At 28.6% G+C, this 17,918-nt stretch overlaps 1 protein-coding gene across 2 annotated transcripts; it reads right to left on the bottom strand.

Annotated features, from left to right (window-relative positions):
- Positions 12,576 to 13,477, bottom strand: LOC109335647. Of its 2 annotated transcripts, none has more exons than XM_019571805.1 (3): positions 13,292 to 13,477; positions 13,143 to 13,183; positions 12,576 to 12,761 (listed from the first exon to the last, which is right to left on the bottom strand). In XM_019571805.1, exons 1-3 carry the CDS (start codon positions 13,371 to 13,373, stop codon positions 12,639 to 12,641), a joined length of 246 nt encoding a protein of 81 aa, XP_019427350.1. In that variant the 5' UTR covers positions 13,374 to 13,477; the 3' UTR covers positions 12,576 to 12,638. The 2 variants fall into 2 exon arrangements, with proteins under 2 accessions (XP_019427350.1, XP_019427351.1); XM_019571806.1 differs by having other exon boundaries at positions 12,576 to 12,755; positions 13,292 to 13,467.

Here is a 17,918-nt window from a genome sequence, read left to right as displayed (position 1 = left end):
AGTTGGATTAGTAAAAAGTAATATTATTCTAATATTTGCATCTTGAAGTTCATTATCATTTTTTATCTTTTGATTGGTATCTTTCCAAGATAATTATAAACTTTTTTATTATGTTAGTATTTATTTTAGGTAAGATTTGAACTCTCAACATCATTCACTCAAATCATTCATCTTAATTATCAAACTACTTTATAATTCATTTTTTTATTTTTTAAATTTGTTATACATGTGACTCAAACTCACAACCTCCTACACTCTATTCCTTAAACCATTTTATGAATCCCGAATAATTATGAATTGATCTCATTGGGATTAGGGTGTGGGATTTATGAAGTGAAGTTGGACTTAATCACGTCTCCACCCAAAGTTTAGTTTAATGGTAGCGAGACTTAGTGGTATAGTGATTATTTATCTCTGAGGTCACGGGTTTGAATCGCGGAAGGTTCCGTTAGAGGGGAATAAAATACTGCATAACACGCTTAATTATGTATGGGTTTGAGAGATTGCATGACATAACTGAGGTGTTACACAAAGTCCATCCATATCTTATATTGTTTGAGTTTGGAGTATGTTGATATTGAGGTGGTATTACTAAGATGAGGATTTGGTATCCGTGGTTAGCATTTTCCATGTTTGGCCTTTCCCTAGGCTCATTATAGATGCTAGTGGATTCCACGTTTCAATCACTCAATGAGAGATTATTTGAGAGATTATATCATTGTATCAAATAATAGACTACATCATCTTATATAGGTATGATTATATCGGGCTACATCACAATCGTACTATATATTATAAATAATTATCAATTCATATATTCTTAATCGGTATGAGACTTTACTACTTCAACCAATAGTAATGGATCCACCATAGTTGAAGGGTGGGGTTTCATATTTTGATAAGAATGATATCTATGTAGAACAACAAAGATATAAATGTGAGCAAGATAACTAAAAATAAAGATAGAAAAAAACATATACATTAACCTATTGTATTTATAAGATAAGGAAACACATACTTAGAGCCTCCTTCTCGAATTCCAAAAAAATAATGTCTTTTGATCAAATTACATCAAGTAATATAAAAATATAAGTTGTTTTTTTTATGATTTTTCTTTTTAATTATATAACAATTTTTAATTAGACGAAGACATAAATAGAGACAAAAAGAGATACACAAGATAAGTTTGATGTATATTTTAGACATTAGTGGGAGGTTTTGGGTCATGATCTCTATTTGCTCCAGTATCTCCATAATCTTGGGTTTCCAAATCCATCCTCCTCTTCATAAATCCTTCATCATTATTTACCACCATCTCCTCTCTAATTTCAAACTTGAGTGAATCCTGCAGTTTCTAAACATATTATGAACAAGGTCCAAAATAAAAAGAGCAAAATAGTTTATAACAAGATAACTAGTAATGTTCATTTTTGAAACATATGATGCTTATTTTGAACTAGCAGTCTCTATGAAACATATGATACTTATGGAATTCCATGAACTATTATTTTGGCTAAGGTTGAGAATGAACAAATTCGCCCTTTGATTGATGCTAGAAGCTTCCTATACTACTTGAATTCTATACTTTTAAAATCTTTATTCCAAATTAGAAATTATGGTTTAATGATATAAAATGAACAGTGAAATAAAAATAAAAGTATATATATGCTACCAACTTCATAGACTAAAGAACCAAGTTTTGCATGCTCTTGTCAAATGATTGGTTTATAACTTTTATTTATATGATAATTTCAATATTTAGAGCTAAGTTAGGTTCAGTATATATTGTTCTAGTCCAGATTTTTGAGAAGATACAAAACCTAACAACATCACTTAGATAACCACAATAACTATTTCTAAGGTAGTGAATGATGATTCAGATCTATGTCAAATTTTCTCTCATGTGATTATGTGAAAGAGAGATTGACACAAGGGTTATGTATGACATTTTACAAATTTTATATCGACCCACTAAGAAAATTACCTTATATCTAACTTCCTTAACATAATAAAATAAGAGAAAATTTGTTGGAAAATAAGTCTCAAATTACTTTTCGTCAACTCTTTTCATTGTTATTTACTTTTGACTAACAAAAATAACTTGAAAGGATCTTAGTCCGAATGAATGATATCCCACACTTGCTATATGACTAAATTGATTTATCAACAATTGAAGAGTGTGAGGATATTAGAGATTAGAATCCAACCACTTGGTTTGGAGAGGCTCTTCTTACTATGGTGTATTGTTACTTAATGATAAGAGTTGTTAATCAATTGTTGATTTGATTATGATGAATGGATCAAGTTGGATTAGTAAAAAGTAATATTATTCTAATATTTGCATCTTGAAGTTCATTATCATTTTTTATCTTTTGATTGGTATCTTTCCAAGATAATTATAAACTTTTTTATTATGTTAGTATTTATTTTAGGTAAGATTTGAACTCTCAACATCATTCACTCAAATCATTCATCTTAATTATCAAACTACTTTATAATTCATTTTTTTATTTTTTAAATTTGTTATACATGTGACTCAAACTCACAACCTCCTACACTCTATTCCTTAAACCATTTTATGAATCCCGAATAATTATGAATTGATCTCATTGGGATTAGGGTGTGGGATTTATGAAGTGAAGTTGGACTTAATCACGTCTCCACCCAAAGTTTAGTTTAATGGTAGCGAGACTTAGTGGTATAGTGATTATTTATCTCTGAGGTCACGGGTTTGAATCGCGGAAGGTTCCGTTAGAGGGGAATAAAATACTGCATAACACGCTTAATTATGTATGGGTTTGAGAGATTGCATGACATAACTGAGGTGTTACACAAAGTCCATCCATATCTTATATTGTTTGAGTTTGGAGTATGTTGATATTGAGGTGGTATTACTAAGATGAGGATTTGGTATCCGTGGTTAGCATTTTCCATGTTTGGCCTTTCCCTAGGCTCATTATAGATGCTAGTGGATTCCACGTTTCAATCACTCAATGAGAGATTATTTGAGAGATTATATCATTGTATCAAATAATAGACTACATCATCTTATATAGGTATGATTATATCGGGCTACATCACAATCGTACTATATATTATAAATAATTATCAATTCATATATTCTTAATCGGTATGAGACTTTACTACTTCAACCAATAGTAATGGATCCACCATAGTTGAAGGGTGGGGTTTCATATTTTGATAAGAATGATATCTATGTAGAACAACAAAGATATAAATGTGAGCAAGATAACTAAAAATAAAGATAGAAAAAAACATATACATTAACCTATTGTATTTATAAGATAAGGAAACACATACTTAGAGCCTCCTTCTCGAATTCCAAAAAAATAATGTCTTTTGATCAAATTACATCAAGTAATATAAAAATATAAGTTGTTTTTTTTATGATTTTTCTTTTTAATTATATAACAATTTTTAATTAGACGAAGACATAAATAGAGACAAAAAGAGATACACAAGATAAGTTTGATGTATATTTTAGACATTAGTGGGAGGTTTTGGGTCATGATCTCTATTTGCTCCAGTATCTCCATAATCTTGGGTTTCCAAATCCATCCTCCTCTTCATAAATCCTTCATCATTATTTACCACCATCTCCTCTCTAATTTCAAACTTGAGTGAATCCTGCAGTTTCTAAACATATTATGAACAAGGTCCAAAATAAAAAAGAGCAAAATAGTTTATAATAAGATAACTAGTAAAGTTCATTTTTTTAAACATATGATGCTTATTTTGATTATTTATTAATCGACTAAGGACTCCCAAAATATATGACCTTGATTGTAAACAAAGGGTTGGTTTATTGGTGCAAGACCCAAGAATGACCAAAAGATTAAGATTTCGATTTTTGGGAGTGACAATGATTAAGAGGGACAAACAGTACACACGCTAAAAAGTATTAGTTTCAGTTCTTTAATCAAAATGGTGATAGAATACTCTCAGCAGTACCAAAAAACCTTGTCTATGATGGATTAAAGGAGATAGACAAAAAGAGAAATCATAAGCACTAACCTGAGCTGAAGAGAAATCTTCTGCACTGAAACTTTGGGTTCCTGTAACGAAGAAAATAAATGAAATGCATAACTATATTTTGTAAATAAAATGAAGGAGAAGCCAATAAATTAGAAGTATAATTTGGTAAAACCTATGATGAGCCTTACTAGTAGCAGGGATAGCAGAGACAGAGAGAACATATGAGAAAACCAAAAGGGTCAAAAACAATCTCACAAAGTTTGTCTGCATCTCGAATTTAGATAATGGAAGAATGAACAATGTTTGGTAATGGTGGAGAATGGAACAACCTTTTATTCTTAAATAGGTGTTAGAAGAAAGAGACTTTATTACACCCTAATTTTATTTGTTCCACGAAAATGATTTAATACACCAACATCAATTTGAATGGATAAAAGTCAACTTGTTAATTAGCTTTTGGCTTATCCAAATAGGTTTAAGAACTCAAAAATATCTAAAGTTTTTTATGTTTCTATACTAATTAAATATAATTTGGTCTAGTAATAAATAATACATCTCATTTAATTTATTATTAATTATCACATTAACACATTTAAATATTAAAAAAATATTACTAGGCTGATATATAGAAATAGAGAAATATGACATAAAAGATTTAGATTCATATCATTGAAACTAATTATCAAAATAGACCAAACACACAGCATTAGGAAGGTCAGCATATAATTAAATTTATTTTTTAATAAATATTTTATACATTATAATTTTTATTACATTGACATTATATATAATTATTTTATAATGAGAATTTTAGTAATTGAACTATATTAACAAGTTTATTGTATACATATTTTATTAATTATATAATAATTATTTTTATATATAATAATTATTATAAAATATATAATTAAATTTGTAAACTTGTTATATACTTATGAATACTTGTTCCCGTATATATACTCATAAATAGGTACTGGTACCCGTAAATAGGTGGGGCATGAATATGGGTAAACACTATTCACACATGCCTCACCTTATTGTCGTCCTTAATCCCAAAGATGTTCCCCTTCTTCCACCCACATTCATCCCATCCCTCCCAATACCAACTTACCCACTACTAACTAGAAAATTGGTCTATAAATAACCAAATGATGTCACAAACAAGTATAGAGAGTGGTTGTTGAATTCACAAGGACTTTGAATTCTAACCTTTCAATAAATAATCACTATTCTAAGTTGGTTTTCAAAGATGTTTTTTTGATTGTTTTGTACTAACTAAGTGTAAGTTAACTATGAGATAAAAAAATTGAAATTTAGATGTGGGATTGAACTTTAGTACTTATTATCCATGTACACTAAAGTTGACCACACAAAATAAGTTAATAATGACTCTTACACAACAAGGGAAATCAATGATACTAAAAATTAATGTCTTAATCAATTTAATAGCTTATGCAATAAAACTCTATGCCTAACAACTTTACTTGCATAACATACATATTTGTCTAGTAGTCTATGCATGTGAAATTGAGTTAACACCAACACCTAAATTGTACAAATTGTCAATGTTTTGGTCATATTAGTAGCTCATTAAAACAATCCTATGTCTAGTAACTATGTTAATAAGATTAAGATATATGAACTGTAAGCATACCTCTATGACTATTAGTCTATGTTAACAAGTTTGAGAGTTATTCAATGTTCATATGAATCTATATTTGGTAAACATACTAATACATGCACCCATGAGTTCATCATCTAAAATTATACTAAAAATATGAGTTTCTAGTTTGGGCCAGAATTTCTTCATGAATTCAATATCCAAATTCACACAAGAGAGATCGCCATCCTCCAAATAAGCATTAATCATAACATAGACAACTCATAAAATCAATACTTGTAATTAACATAAATCAAATCCAACTGTATATATCAAGTGAATATCACATTCAATCCCATCAAAGAAGAAGTCTAGCTAAACATTTTCATACAAAACTAAAGCAAAGAGTAAAGAAGAATAAACTTTTACATCTTGTTCCAACTTATACTAGCCTAGAAACTAAGTGAAAACGAAAACACTATAATTACATCGAAAATAGTATGGGATTAATAATTCGTCTCTCCTTAAGCATTTTTCTACCCTTTTTTTATCAATCTAAAATTTTATCTTTTAGGTGGATGCAAAGGAGGTCTGTCGAGTGCATCTCTTTGTTTGGCTCGACTCTTTAGATAGCTAAGCCGCGCTTGGTCCATCTTCTTCAGTAAATGCAATTGCGCTTGGCGCAACTCATGCATTGAGCATAGATCAGTTGAATATGACGACCTTAAGTCAATTCTGGCATCTTCACATTAATCCTTGTTCATTTTTTCTTTTTGAAGTCCTGATATATTATGGAAACTCGATTTATAGGACTAGTGCAATAATTCATTAAAAATGCTAAGTATGAATGCATAAAATCAGTTTTTAGAATAAAAAAGGTGTTAAATTAGCTTTATGAATTAAGATGATTTTCACACCTAACAACTCTCTCAAACTTAGAACTTTGTTTTTCCTCAAACAAAAGCAAAATACTAAGATCCAAATCATGGAACAGGTTTTCAGAAATGTTTAGAGTTTCTCAAAAGTTAATTTTGTCAAGCTAATATCAATTTTCATCACACAACACTATTAGAGCAAAAGCCAAGAATGATAATTTTCAAAAAGTGTAGGATATTTAGAACTACTCTATGCAAGCAACAAGTTGTGTGATAGTAAAATATTTTCATCATGCAATTTGTTGTCCATCAATTAAGAAAGGCGGAACTCATGGAGTATATCAATCATATCAAAGTGAAAAGTGTTTCTCTCAATTTTTTTACAAAGATATCATATAATCAAATTCGATATTTGTCTATAGCAATTCAATAGTAAAAGTTCAAACATGAATTACTAAATTCTTTCTTGTGGTTGTAATATGGTTGGGCTATAAAGAACTTGATTTTTCTGGATACAAAAATTCTAGTAAGCTAAGAAAATAGTTCAACACAACCATTAATTTTCATTCTTCTGAAATGTATCCTTATAAACTTCTTTTATGTTAATATTCCATATTACACCCTTTTTGCTTTTATAACACTTCATGGTTTATCTTTTGTTTTCCTCTTTTATGAGGTTTTTCTTTTTAGGACTTGATGGTTTATAGCATCTTTCTCAACACTTTTTCATTCCACTTTTTCTCACTCTCCCCACCTTAACCATAATCATATCATGTAACCAAGCTCTTGTATCCTAGTAGAATAGAAAATTGATAATTATTTTCTGTTTTGTGGCTCAAAGGTTATAAAAAAGAACATATAAGACTCAAATGGGCTATCAAGGGATGAAGTTTTTTCTCGTAAGCGTTTTAGTCAAGTGATTTAGTTTTAACTGCTTTGATCCTTTCCATACATCATAATCACTTAAGAAAAGTAGAGATTCAAACAAATTCAATAGTACTAATCAAGTACAAACTTCTATTATGTTTAGTGTATCATTCAATTTCACTCAAGCTCACTTACTCACACCTTTCTAAATATCTAATAATTATAAAGTTACACACAAATTAGTTATACACAACAAGTACTTGCATAGTTTAACATGTGTAACCATAGACTTTTCATAAATGCACGACTCAGAGTTTTGTTCATCTTTTTGTCAAGGTATGCTAAAACAAGCTAATATATTTGGTTTGCTAAAAAAGGACACATTACACAATTCACAAAAACAACTAATTTCATTCATTCAACTAGGATTACAAGGCAAAAATTTAAACAACAGAATGGGAAAATTACATTAAACAAAATAAGAACTAAAAGAAAAGAAAAGGAAATCAAGCAACAAGGTTAGTTCTCGATGTCCCGAAAGATGTCCTCCATGGTTGGAGCTATATTTTTTTATCATAGAAACCATGTATAAATGGATCTTACGAATATATACCTTTCACATAAAAAGAATGGTTATAGATTATTAATCTCTATCCATGGTGACACGATCCTTCTTTAGATGTTGTGTTTTTTCTTCGTCAATAGAAAAACTCTTCTATCTCTTTTCATTTCTTTCTATGCTCTTCCTTTAGTAATGTCTAATAGAGACAATCTTTCTAGGCAAAGATAGAAACAATATTTCAAGTCCTTTTTTGATTAGTATGCTTCCATCAAGCACTATATATAGACTCTTTCTCAAAAGTCTTATCATTTCATTGATAACTCTTCATTCAAGAGTTATGTCATTCAAACAATAAAATAGTATATCCATTCATATCATAAGAGACATTTCTTACATTCTCTCACTGTCTCATGTGACAACACAATTCATGATAAGATATATATATATATATATATATCAAACATAATGTGCATAATCAGAATATGTTCTTCATATTCATTACATTTCAAGTCATGATTAAGAACAAGAACTAATAAGAGTCATGACGGTTGTACATCGTTTATCCAATATAGTCCCTTTCATGTACTACTATATTAGTCGTATTCCTAACATGATACATTAATTGGAATCACATAATAATGTCATTTAGAAAGAAAATTTTATTTTCAACATTACCATTCTCACATGTGTACATAAGCGTGAAAATAAAATATTAATCAAAAAACTTAAATATTAATAAGCTCAAATTGTCAAACATTGAGACTTTATTAATAACTTAATGTTCAACATTCATTAGCAGATATAATGCCTATATTCTTAACATGGCTAGTAAATACTTTGGGCGGTAATCCTTTCGTCAATGAGTTTGCTATCATAAGGTTGATGCTAATATGCTCAATTGACACTATAAGTTTTTGAACTTCTTCTTTAACGACAAATTATTTCAACTTCATATGTTTAGCACATTTGAAATACTTGTCATTCTTAGAAAAGAAGACTGCTACAGAATTATCACAATAAATTTTCAACGGCTTGACAATACTGTCGACTACCCTAAGTCATGAAATAAAGTTCTGTAGCCACATAGCATGAACTATGGTCTCAAAGTTTGCCAAAAGTTCGACTTCCATAGTGGATACCGGAATGACAGTCTGCTTCGCATACTTCCATGAGATAGCTTCTCCAACTAATAAATATACGTAACCTAAAGTAGACTTTCTTGTATCTATGCATCCGACAAAGTCTGAATATCCAATCACCTCAATATGATTTTGATATCTTATAAATAAGAATGCAATCATTTTTACCTTTCAAATATCTTAGAACTTTCTTTGTAGCTTTCTAATGTTATATACCAGGATTACTCTAGTATTTTTCTAACATTCCAACTACAAAACTGATATCTGGTCACGTATAAGTCTGAGCATATAATAAACTCTCAACTATATATGTATAAGGTATTTCTTCTATTCCAAATCACTCTTTGGACATTGCATGATACTAAACTTGTTTCCTTTCTGAATTGAAACGAGAGATGCTGAACATTTATTCATTCTGAATCTCTCTAATTTTTTTGATCTATGCTTTTTGAGACAAGCCCAAAATCCTTGTGATATATCACGAAATATTTCTATTCCAATCACATAGCTTGTATCACCGATATCTTTCCTTTCAAAATTTCTAGAGAGAAATATCTTAGTCTCATTTAAAAGACCAAGATCATTAGTTGCAAGTAAAATATCATCAATATATTGAACCAAGAGGATAAACTTACTCCGAGTGACTTTTAGGTATATACATCGATCAACAATGTTATCCTTAAACCCAAAGGATACAATAGTATCATTAAACTTAAGATACCATTATGGGGAAGCTTGTTTAAGTCCATATATTGATTTCTTAACTTTACACACCATGTGTTCCTTTCCTTTCTCTAAGAATCCCATGGGTCGATCCATATAGAAATTTTCTACCAAAATCCCCATTTAGAAATACAGTTTTAACATCCATTTGGTATAACTCCATATCATAATGAGTCACTAACGCCATGATAATCCTAAGTGAGTCTTTCTTAGACACTTGTGAAAATGTCTCTTTATAGTCAATGTCATCTTTCTGAATATATCCTTTTGCTACAAGTCTAGCCTTATGATGTTCTAAGTTATTATAACAATCATGTTTGGTTTTGAAAACCCACTTACAACCAACTGTTTTGAAATCTTCTTGTAACTCAACAAGGTCCAAACCTTATTTTATTCCATAGATTTTAATTCATCTTTCATGGCATTTAACCATTTATTGGTATTATCACTATTCGTGGCTTATGAAAATGTAACTGTGTCATTCTCAATTCCTATGTCACCTTCTAACTCGTGCAGGTAAACCACATAATCGTGAAGAATAACATATTGTCTTTCTCTTTGAGATCTTCTTAATGTTATATCTTGTGGTTCTTCTACTATAGGTTCATCAACTTTATTTTGAGTAATGAGATTATTTTGTTATTCTCCATAATTACTAATTGGTTCAATAATTTGAGAAATAACATTATTAGAGACACAAGTAAATGAGACTTGTACCCTCATTTCTTGAATTTCCACTTTACGTGGTGTTTCTTGAACAATGTGAAGATAAAGACTCAAATGTTGTGTTAGGTTTAATAATATCTCTCTAGATGTTAAAAATGACGATTTCATTTAAAATGAGAAGTGAAACATCTAACATTCTAAAAATAAATAAACACCTTAGAATAGGTTAGTTAAAATATAATAAACTTCTATGTGTTAGCTACCATAATGTACATGTGTGAAATAAGTACATGTGTTATAATAAAAAATAAGTACATGTGTTATAATAAAACACAGGGATGACACAGGTAAAACAAATGGTATGGTGTGAACACCTAAATTTGCTCCTACCAAAATACTACTTCAAAAAATGATAATTGTAAAAATATTTGTATTAAATATAATAAAATCTAAATAAATAGAAATCTTGATTTAAGTAATTATAGCATTGATCCCAACGGTCTCACTTTTTTAAGGAAATAGCAAAAAGACTTAATTGATCATCTATAACATCAATAATGGTGATATCATTTGTTTTCCCTCATTTTCATTTTTGAATAAAATAAAATAAAATCATAATAATGTTTAATGAACACTTATTAGCTCAAAATGGCCAAAAGATCACCTAATTTTCGATTTCTCTATTAAATTAAAATTTCAGGTCACTTCTTAGTCTTTTATTAGTAGGAGAGATTTCATCTCAAATGTTTTTCCCTTTAAAAGTGGCTTTATATATGTGACTTAATTATAATTTACTAGTCTTTAAAAGAGAGAATAAATTTAAAATAATCATTTGTCCAATTTACAATTCGTTTTATTTAATTAAATAAAAACATACATTGCATACTAAATATTTTTTTTGAAATTGAAGGAAACAAAATAATTATTTTTCCCATTTGAGGGAAATCCAATATTTTTTGGAGTTTTATAGAATTGTTATGAAATTTGTGCATAAAATAAGTTTTTTTGACTATTTTACTGTTCATCAGGTAAACAATTATTACAATAATTTTTAGGGCTTTATAAAAATTAATGAGATATTTATTAAGAAAAAGTGAATTTTTAAAGTATATTGGAACCAAAAAATAGTCAATTCAAATCTTCAAATTTATGGCCATAATTAAATTAGAAATCTAAAATTGAGCATGCATTTATAACAAAAAATATGAATTAATTTGGGAGGATATTTTCTTCTTTGATTGTCTCCTAAAATAATGAGTAATCGATTTGATTTTGAAAAAATAACATGTGTGACAATTCCCACTAAAAATAGGGGATTGGACTTATTTGGAGTTTTGGACACATAGAAAAAATCATACCTAAACCAACATAGAAAAACTCTGGAATCGTGCCTATTCAGTTCGAGAAAAAAAGGGAAAACACTCTCAATGGGAACATTGTTTCATTGCCAATTATTCCTAATCATTGGCTGAGACGTCAACATTTTAAAATTTTAAAATACAAAATATTTTTTTAATTTTCTCCATTAATGAGAGATTTTATAGACGCTATAAATAGTCACTCAAACTCAGTTAAGGAGTCATATTTACGTGAAAGAAACATACATGTAGGGTAACACATGGAAAACCTAATTTTTAGTCATGTTGTTCATTTTATGTCACTTTATTTCTCCTCTTTGTTATTCCTTAAATATTAGTAAGTTAACTTTGAAAAATACTAACAATTTGAAATTTATAGTATGAGAAAAGCTTTAATATATATATATATATGAACTAATAAGAAGGCAGGCTAATATGAATATATAAATTCATAGATAAGTTTATACATAACTAAGGACTACAATAGTTTAACTAATATGTAAATAAATAAATAAATAAAATTCATGGTTGTTGTAGCCTCACACGTTATGTTATATATGTATTTAATTTATACATTCAGTTAAAGCCTAGCAAATGATTATCAACTAGGTAAAAGTTTTGCTCAAATCAACTCAAGTCGTTTCACTTATGATTATGAGTCTAGTGAGTTATCATTTTATTCAAGATTGTAGTTTATCTAGTTCCTCATACATAACAACAAATATATAAATGTGACCAAGATAACAAAAAATAAAGTTAGAGAAAAAGATATCCATGAATCTGTTTTATTTATAAGATAAGGAAACAATACTTAGATCCCATTTATTCAATGTGGTAAATTTAATGTATATTTTAGATATCCATGGGGGGTACTTTTGGGTCATGACGTGGATTTGCTCCAGGACTTGGATAATCTTGGGTTTCCAAATCCATCCTCCTCTCCTCTTCAGTTTCAAACTTGAGTGAATCCTGCACTTTCTAAACATATTATGAACAAGGTCCAAAATAAAAAAGAGCAAAATAGTTTATAATAAGATAACTAGTAAAGTTCATTTTTTTAAACATATGATGCTTATTTTGATTATTTATTAATCGACTAAGGACTCCCAAAATATATGACCTTGATTGTAAACAAAGGGTTGGTTTATTGGTGCAAGACCCAAGAATGACCAAAAGATTAAGATTTCGATTTTTGGGAGTGACAATGATTAAGAGGGACAAACAGTACACACGCTAAAAAGTATTAGTTTCAGTTCTTTAATCAAAATGGTGATAGAATACTCTCAGCAGTACCAAAAAACCTTGTCTATGATGGATTAAAGGAGATAGACAAAAAGAGAAATCATAAGCACTGACCTGAGCTAAAGAGAAATCTTCTGCACTGAAACTTTGGGTTCCTGTAACCAAGAAAATAAATGAAATGCATAACTATATATTGTAAATAAAATGAAAGAGAAATCAATAAATTAGAACTATAATATGATAAAACCTATGATGAGCCTTACTAGTAGCAGGGATAGCAGAGACAGAGAGAACATATGAGAAAACCAAAAGGGTCAAAAGCAATCTCACAAAGTTTATCTGCATCTCGAATTTAGAGAATGGAAGAATGAACAATGTTTGGTAATGGTGGAGAATGGAACAACCTTTTATTCTTAAATAGGTGTTAGAAGAAAGAGACTTTATTACACCTTTTTTTTGTTCCCGGGAAATTACTTAATTCACAATCATGAATTTAATGGATAAAAGTCAACTTGTTAATTAGCTTATCCAAATAGGTATATTGTTGATACTAATTATCAAAATTGACCAGACACACCACACTTCATTAGGAATTTGAGGATTTACATAATTTTTTTAATAAATAAATTTTATATTATAATTTTTATTTCACCTTATATATAATTGTTTTATATTTATTTGATAATAAAATTTAATTATTGAAATATATTGACAAGTTTATCGTATATGTATTTTAAAACTCATGTAATAATTAATTTTATATGCATATTAATTACTATAAAAATATAATTAAACTTAAAAATCCATTATATACTTATGAATACTTGTTACTTGCACATGCACATGTACCCATAGATCGGTGTAGGCACCCATAAATAGGTATGGTATTAACACAATTATGCATTACTCACATATATCTCACCCCATTATCATCCTTGTTCTCAAATAGAGATGATAAAATGAGTCGCCCGACCTGTTGGTGACTCGTTTTGCTTGTACCCGTAAACGCTCGCAATAATTTAAGTGGACACAGACATTTTCATATTGGCTTAACAGAAAAAAAATCAATGCCCTACCCGTTTTAAAACGGGCTAACGGGCGGCCCACATACATTGTTGAATAATTAAAATATATATAAAATTCATATAATAAATAACATAAAATTAAATAAAGTAATTGAAGATTAAAAAAATTAACAAAAACTTTGATATTCTATATGAAGTTAAACAAATCACATTAGATTACAATTTTTTAGGGATTAAAATCACATTTGATCATAACTTATTTGAAATTTTCTTAACTTATGCTAAAATTATGTTTGTCGGCCGCCCGCATTGCCCAATGGAAATGAATGCGGGCTTGGTGGATAAAACGGGCAGGACGAAACGAGTAAATGGACAAAATTTGCATACCATGTCCGCAAAAAAATACGGGCTATGTAAACGTGCCCGCGTACAGTTTCCATTTTGCCATCTATTCCCAAAGCTTCTTCTCTTCATTTGCCCCATTCATCTCATCCCTCCCAGTTCCAACTTACCCCCTTAAACACCACCAAAACCCAACTTGTTCCAATAATTTCTCATCTACTCTTCTTCATACTCTGATTTATCTTATTAGACTTCTTCATATCTCTTACTCCAAGGACATTTAATTTATTTTCCTTTTTATATATAATTATAACTAAAATTAAAATTATTTTATTATTAATTTTATTCTGTTAATAATTACTACTATTCCTTTTATAATTAATATTGTTATAATAATAAATATAATTATTAGAAAAATAATGATGTTTACATTTCTTTTTATTTGTTACCATAGATATGCATGACTAACATGTTTTACAATGCATGGAATGGAGGATGTGATCCTAATCTAAAATTTTGACTTCCCAATAGTTTCATAGAAATCATTTCATAAACCATAGTGTGACTTCTAAAGTGTAGCGGTTTCTATTGGCTAACTTAAATTACATTTTCATGGTGGACTATCTAACATCCCAAATATTACAATATTTTCATAATTAACTTTTGAACAATATATTATAGTTTTATTTTATGATAAGATAAGCACAATAATATACTAATTTTAATTTAAGAAAATATCTCAATATTAAGATAAGAAATAATAATATAATTGTATTATTATTATTATATTATTATTGTTATGATTATCAATATTATCATTATTCAATTATATATGTCAATATGTTATTTGTTTTTGAAGGATATTATTTGTATATCTTGTTGTATCCTTACAATTATATATGCTTATTTCCTCGTATAATTTATATTATTCTCTCAACATTCATAAAATAATATAAATTGATATTTTTATCATCATTATTATTGTGGTGATATGATTGAAATATTTGATTTGTGATAAGATTTAGAAGTTGATAATTGTTATTAAAGATTGATAGATCATTTTAGAGTAAAAGATCTTATCTTTAATAAAAATAAGAGCTATGAATATTTGAGATTTAGATAAGTATAAAAAGAAGGATGAGATAGAAAAGCCTTCAACATTTAGAATCTAGTCTCCGACTATAAAAAACCTAGTAGCTAGAGAAGATAGAAGATGGGGAAGAGAGAAAAAGAGAGGAGGTGAAAGCTACAAAAGTGAAAAGACTTATTCATCAATATTTGGTAACCATATAACCCTAAAACTCCATAAATTAGTAATTAAGAATTAATGTCTTAAGAAACCTACTTCTATATGTGCAATTGTGTTTCTTCTAACAAGAAGAACTTGAAAAAATTTATTGGTTCAATTCCATTTGAATTATAAAGATGAAGCAAATAATACCAAGCATAATTATACTACCACACACCATATGTTACAAATCAGATTATCTTTGAACTTTATCAATATTTCACAATCAGGGGCGGATGATTTAAGGGGCAGGTGGGGGTAGCTGCCCCCTGAGTTTTTTAAAATGTTTTTTTTTACCTTCTTATCTTATGAAATATATTTGTTGTCCTACAAAGTATGTTACTTTAAGTGTCACTTGTTGTGGTTGACCAGAAAAATAATTAATTATTAAAATTTTAAATTATAAAAGATGATACATAGAGTGACACCCTTTTTGGAATAAGAAATATATTCTCTTTACCTATACCTAAATGATGTCTTTATACAAAAACTCTTTGAAATTTAAATATTTCTCTAATTTGTAGCTTGATAAATAAATATTGTGTAACTTGTATGGTTATTCTAAAAATTATACGTGATGAATCAAGCTCTTAACATACAGATGATGATATTGCTTATAGTAATATGCTTGATTTGAGTGTGTAATGATTTACACTTGATAAAAAGATTATGTATGTATTCGTAATATATATTCTAAGGATGCTTATATGTCATTTAATGTTGATAGTATATGTATTTTTTGTCCAAAATTTTTATCTTATGAATTTTAATGAGCAACAAAAGATTAGTTTAAAATGTCAATTTGAACATTTTTTCTTGGAGTCATTAGTCGTCATTCATGTTTGAAAATTTCTAAATCATTGTTAGTCATATAGTGTTTTATTAAGTTATTTGTTTTATCTTGACTATTGAGATTCAGCTACTATATAAATATATTTTTCAACAATAAAGACCTATTAACAAAATTACATAGTAAGATAACAAATAAATTTCTTGAATACAACATAAGATTTATATGAAAATGAAATATTTGAATTTTTTACTCTAGTTCAGTTATGTGTGTTTTTAAAAAATTTCATTACTAAATTAGTTTTAATTGTAAATAACAACTAAATATTATTGCCCCTCCTAAAATTTAGATCAATATCTGCCACTGTTCACAATGATGAAAGTATATATATAATCATGAAAGTTAACAAGGAAGTTGTTTTTTTGTATCGTGTTATGTTAATCTTTAGTCATATATTCTTATTTTAAAAACAAACTATTTTGGCTAATGATTATTGAAGGGATCTATGATCTAATTATATTGATTAATGATTGTTGAGTGCGTCTATGACCCAATTGCGTTGACTGTTGATTAGATCTTAGGATCTGTTAATTGAAATGGGCATGAGTAAACGAATACTCAGTCACCTATATAAAGGGAAAGAAAAAAATGTCAGTGTTGTTAAAACCGTACCGGTTATTAAACCGATCAGGGTATTGGTATAGTGGTACAGTGGTTCAACATGGGTTCAGTAATTAAACCGCATGCCGATTAAACCGGACATATATCCTTATATTTATATATATAAACCTATAACAAGAAAATTTCAAATAGGTAGATACTTAATTTTATAACTCATATTCATAATCTACTCAAAATTCACATAAACAAACAACTTTAAGTCTTTAACAAATTCAAAGTCTAAATTACAAAATATTTATTAATCCAAAAGTATCACTTAACAACCGCAAAATATAAATAAATGACACAAGTTCACAACTCACTCTACAAAACAAATAAATTTGGAGTTTTAACATTTAACATCAAGGAGTCAAAGTTGTCTTATATCGAGATTATATTTTTGCACCAAATCCTATCTTCAGACAGTACTCTAAGATTACACAAATGTCACTGAGATTACACACGAATGTTAGGAACCAAAAGATGTAATTTAAGATGCCTTGGAAGCATGTGTCTTGAAGTGTTGAAGAAGGGTTGAAAAGTTGTTCACCTTGTAATGGGTTTTTAAGATTTTAAGTTTTTTTTTTTAAAAAAATGTGTATAAACCAGCCGGGTTAGACCGGTTTTTGAGCGGGTTTGAGCAATTTTGATACTTGATCGATTCAACATCTATACCGTACATGTTAGGAGTCCGGTTCATCAGTTTTTTGGTCGAACTGGCCGGTACGATATAGTTTTTATATCATTGAAAAATGTAATATACTAAACAGGGAAAGAAATGTGAC

The sequence above is a fragment of the Lupinus angustifolius genome, chromosome LG20 (genome assembly GCF_001865875.1).
Source record: "Lupinus angustifolius cultivar Tanjil chromosome LG20, LupAngTanjil_v1.0, whole genome shotgun sequence".
In the NCBI taxonomy this organism is placed as follows: domain Eukaryota; kingdom Viridiplantae; phylum Streptophyta; class Magnoliopsida; order Fabales; family Fabaceae; genus Lupinus; species Lupinus angustifolius.
This window is presented reverse-complemented; position numbering and strand designations above follow the sequence as displayed.

Bases quoted from the DNA above. Each gene is read 5' to 3' on its own strand.
- LOC109335647 (XM_019571805.1), bottom strand. From the start codon at position 13,373: ATGCAGATAAACTTTGTGAGATTGCTTTTGACCCTTTTGGTTTTCTCA. The intron at 13,184-13,291 runs GTAAGGCTCATC...TCTTGGTTACAG, and splicing joins CTCTGCTATCCCTGCTACTA to GAACCCAAAGTTTCAGTGCA. The intron at 12,762-13,142 runs GTCAGTGCTTAT...TATGTTTAGAAA, and splicing joins AAGATTTCTCTTTAGCTCAG to GTGCAGGATTCACTCAAGTT.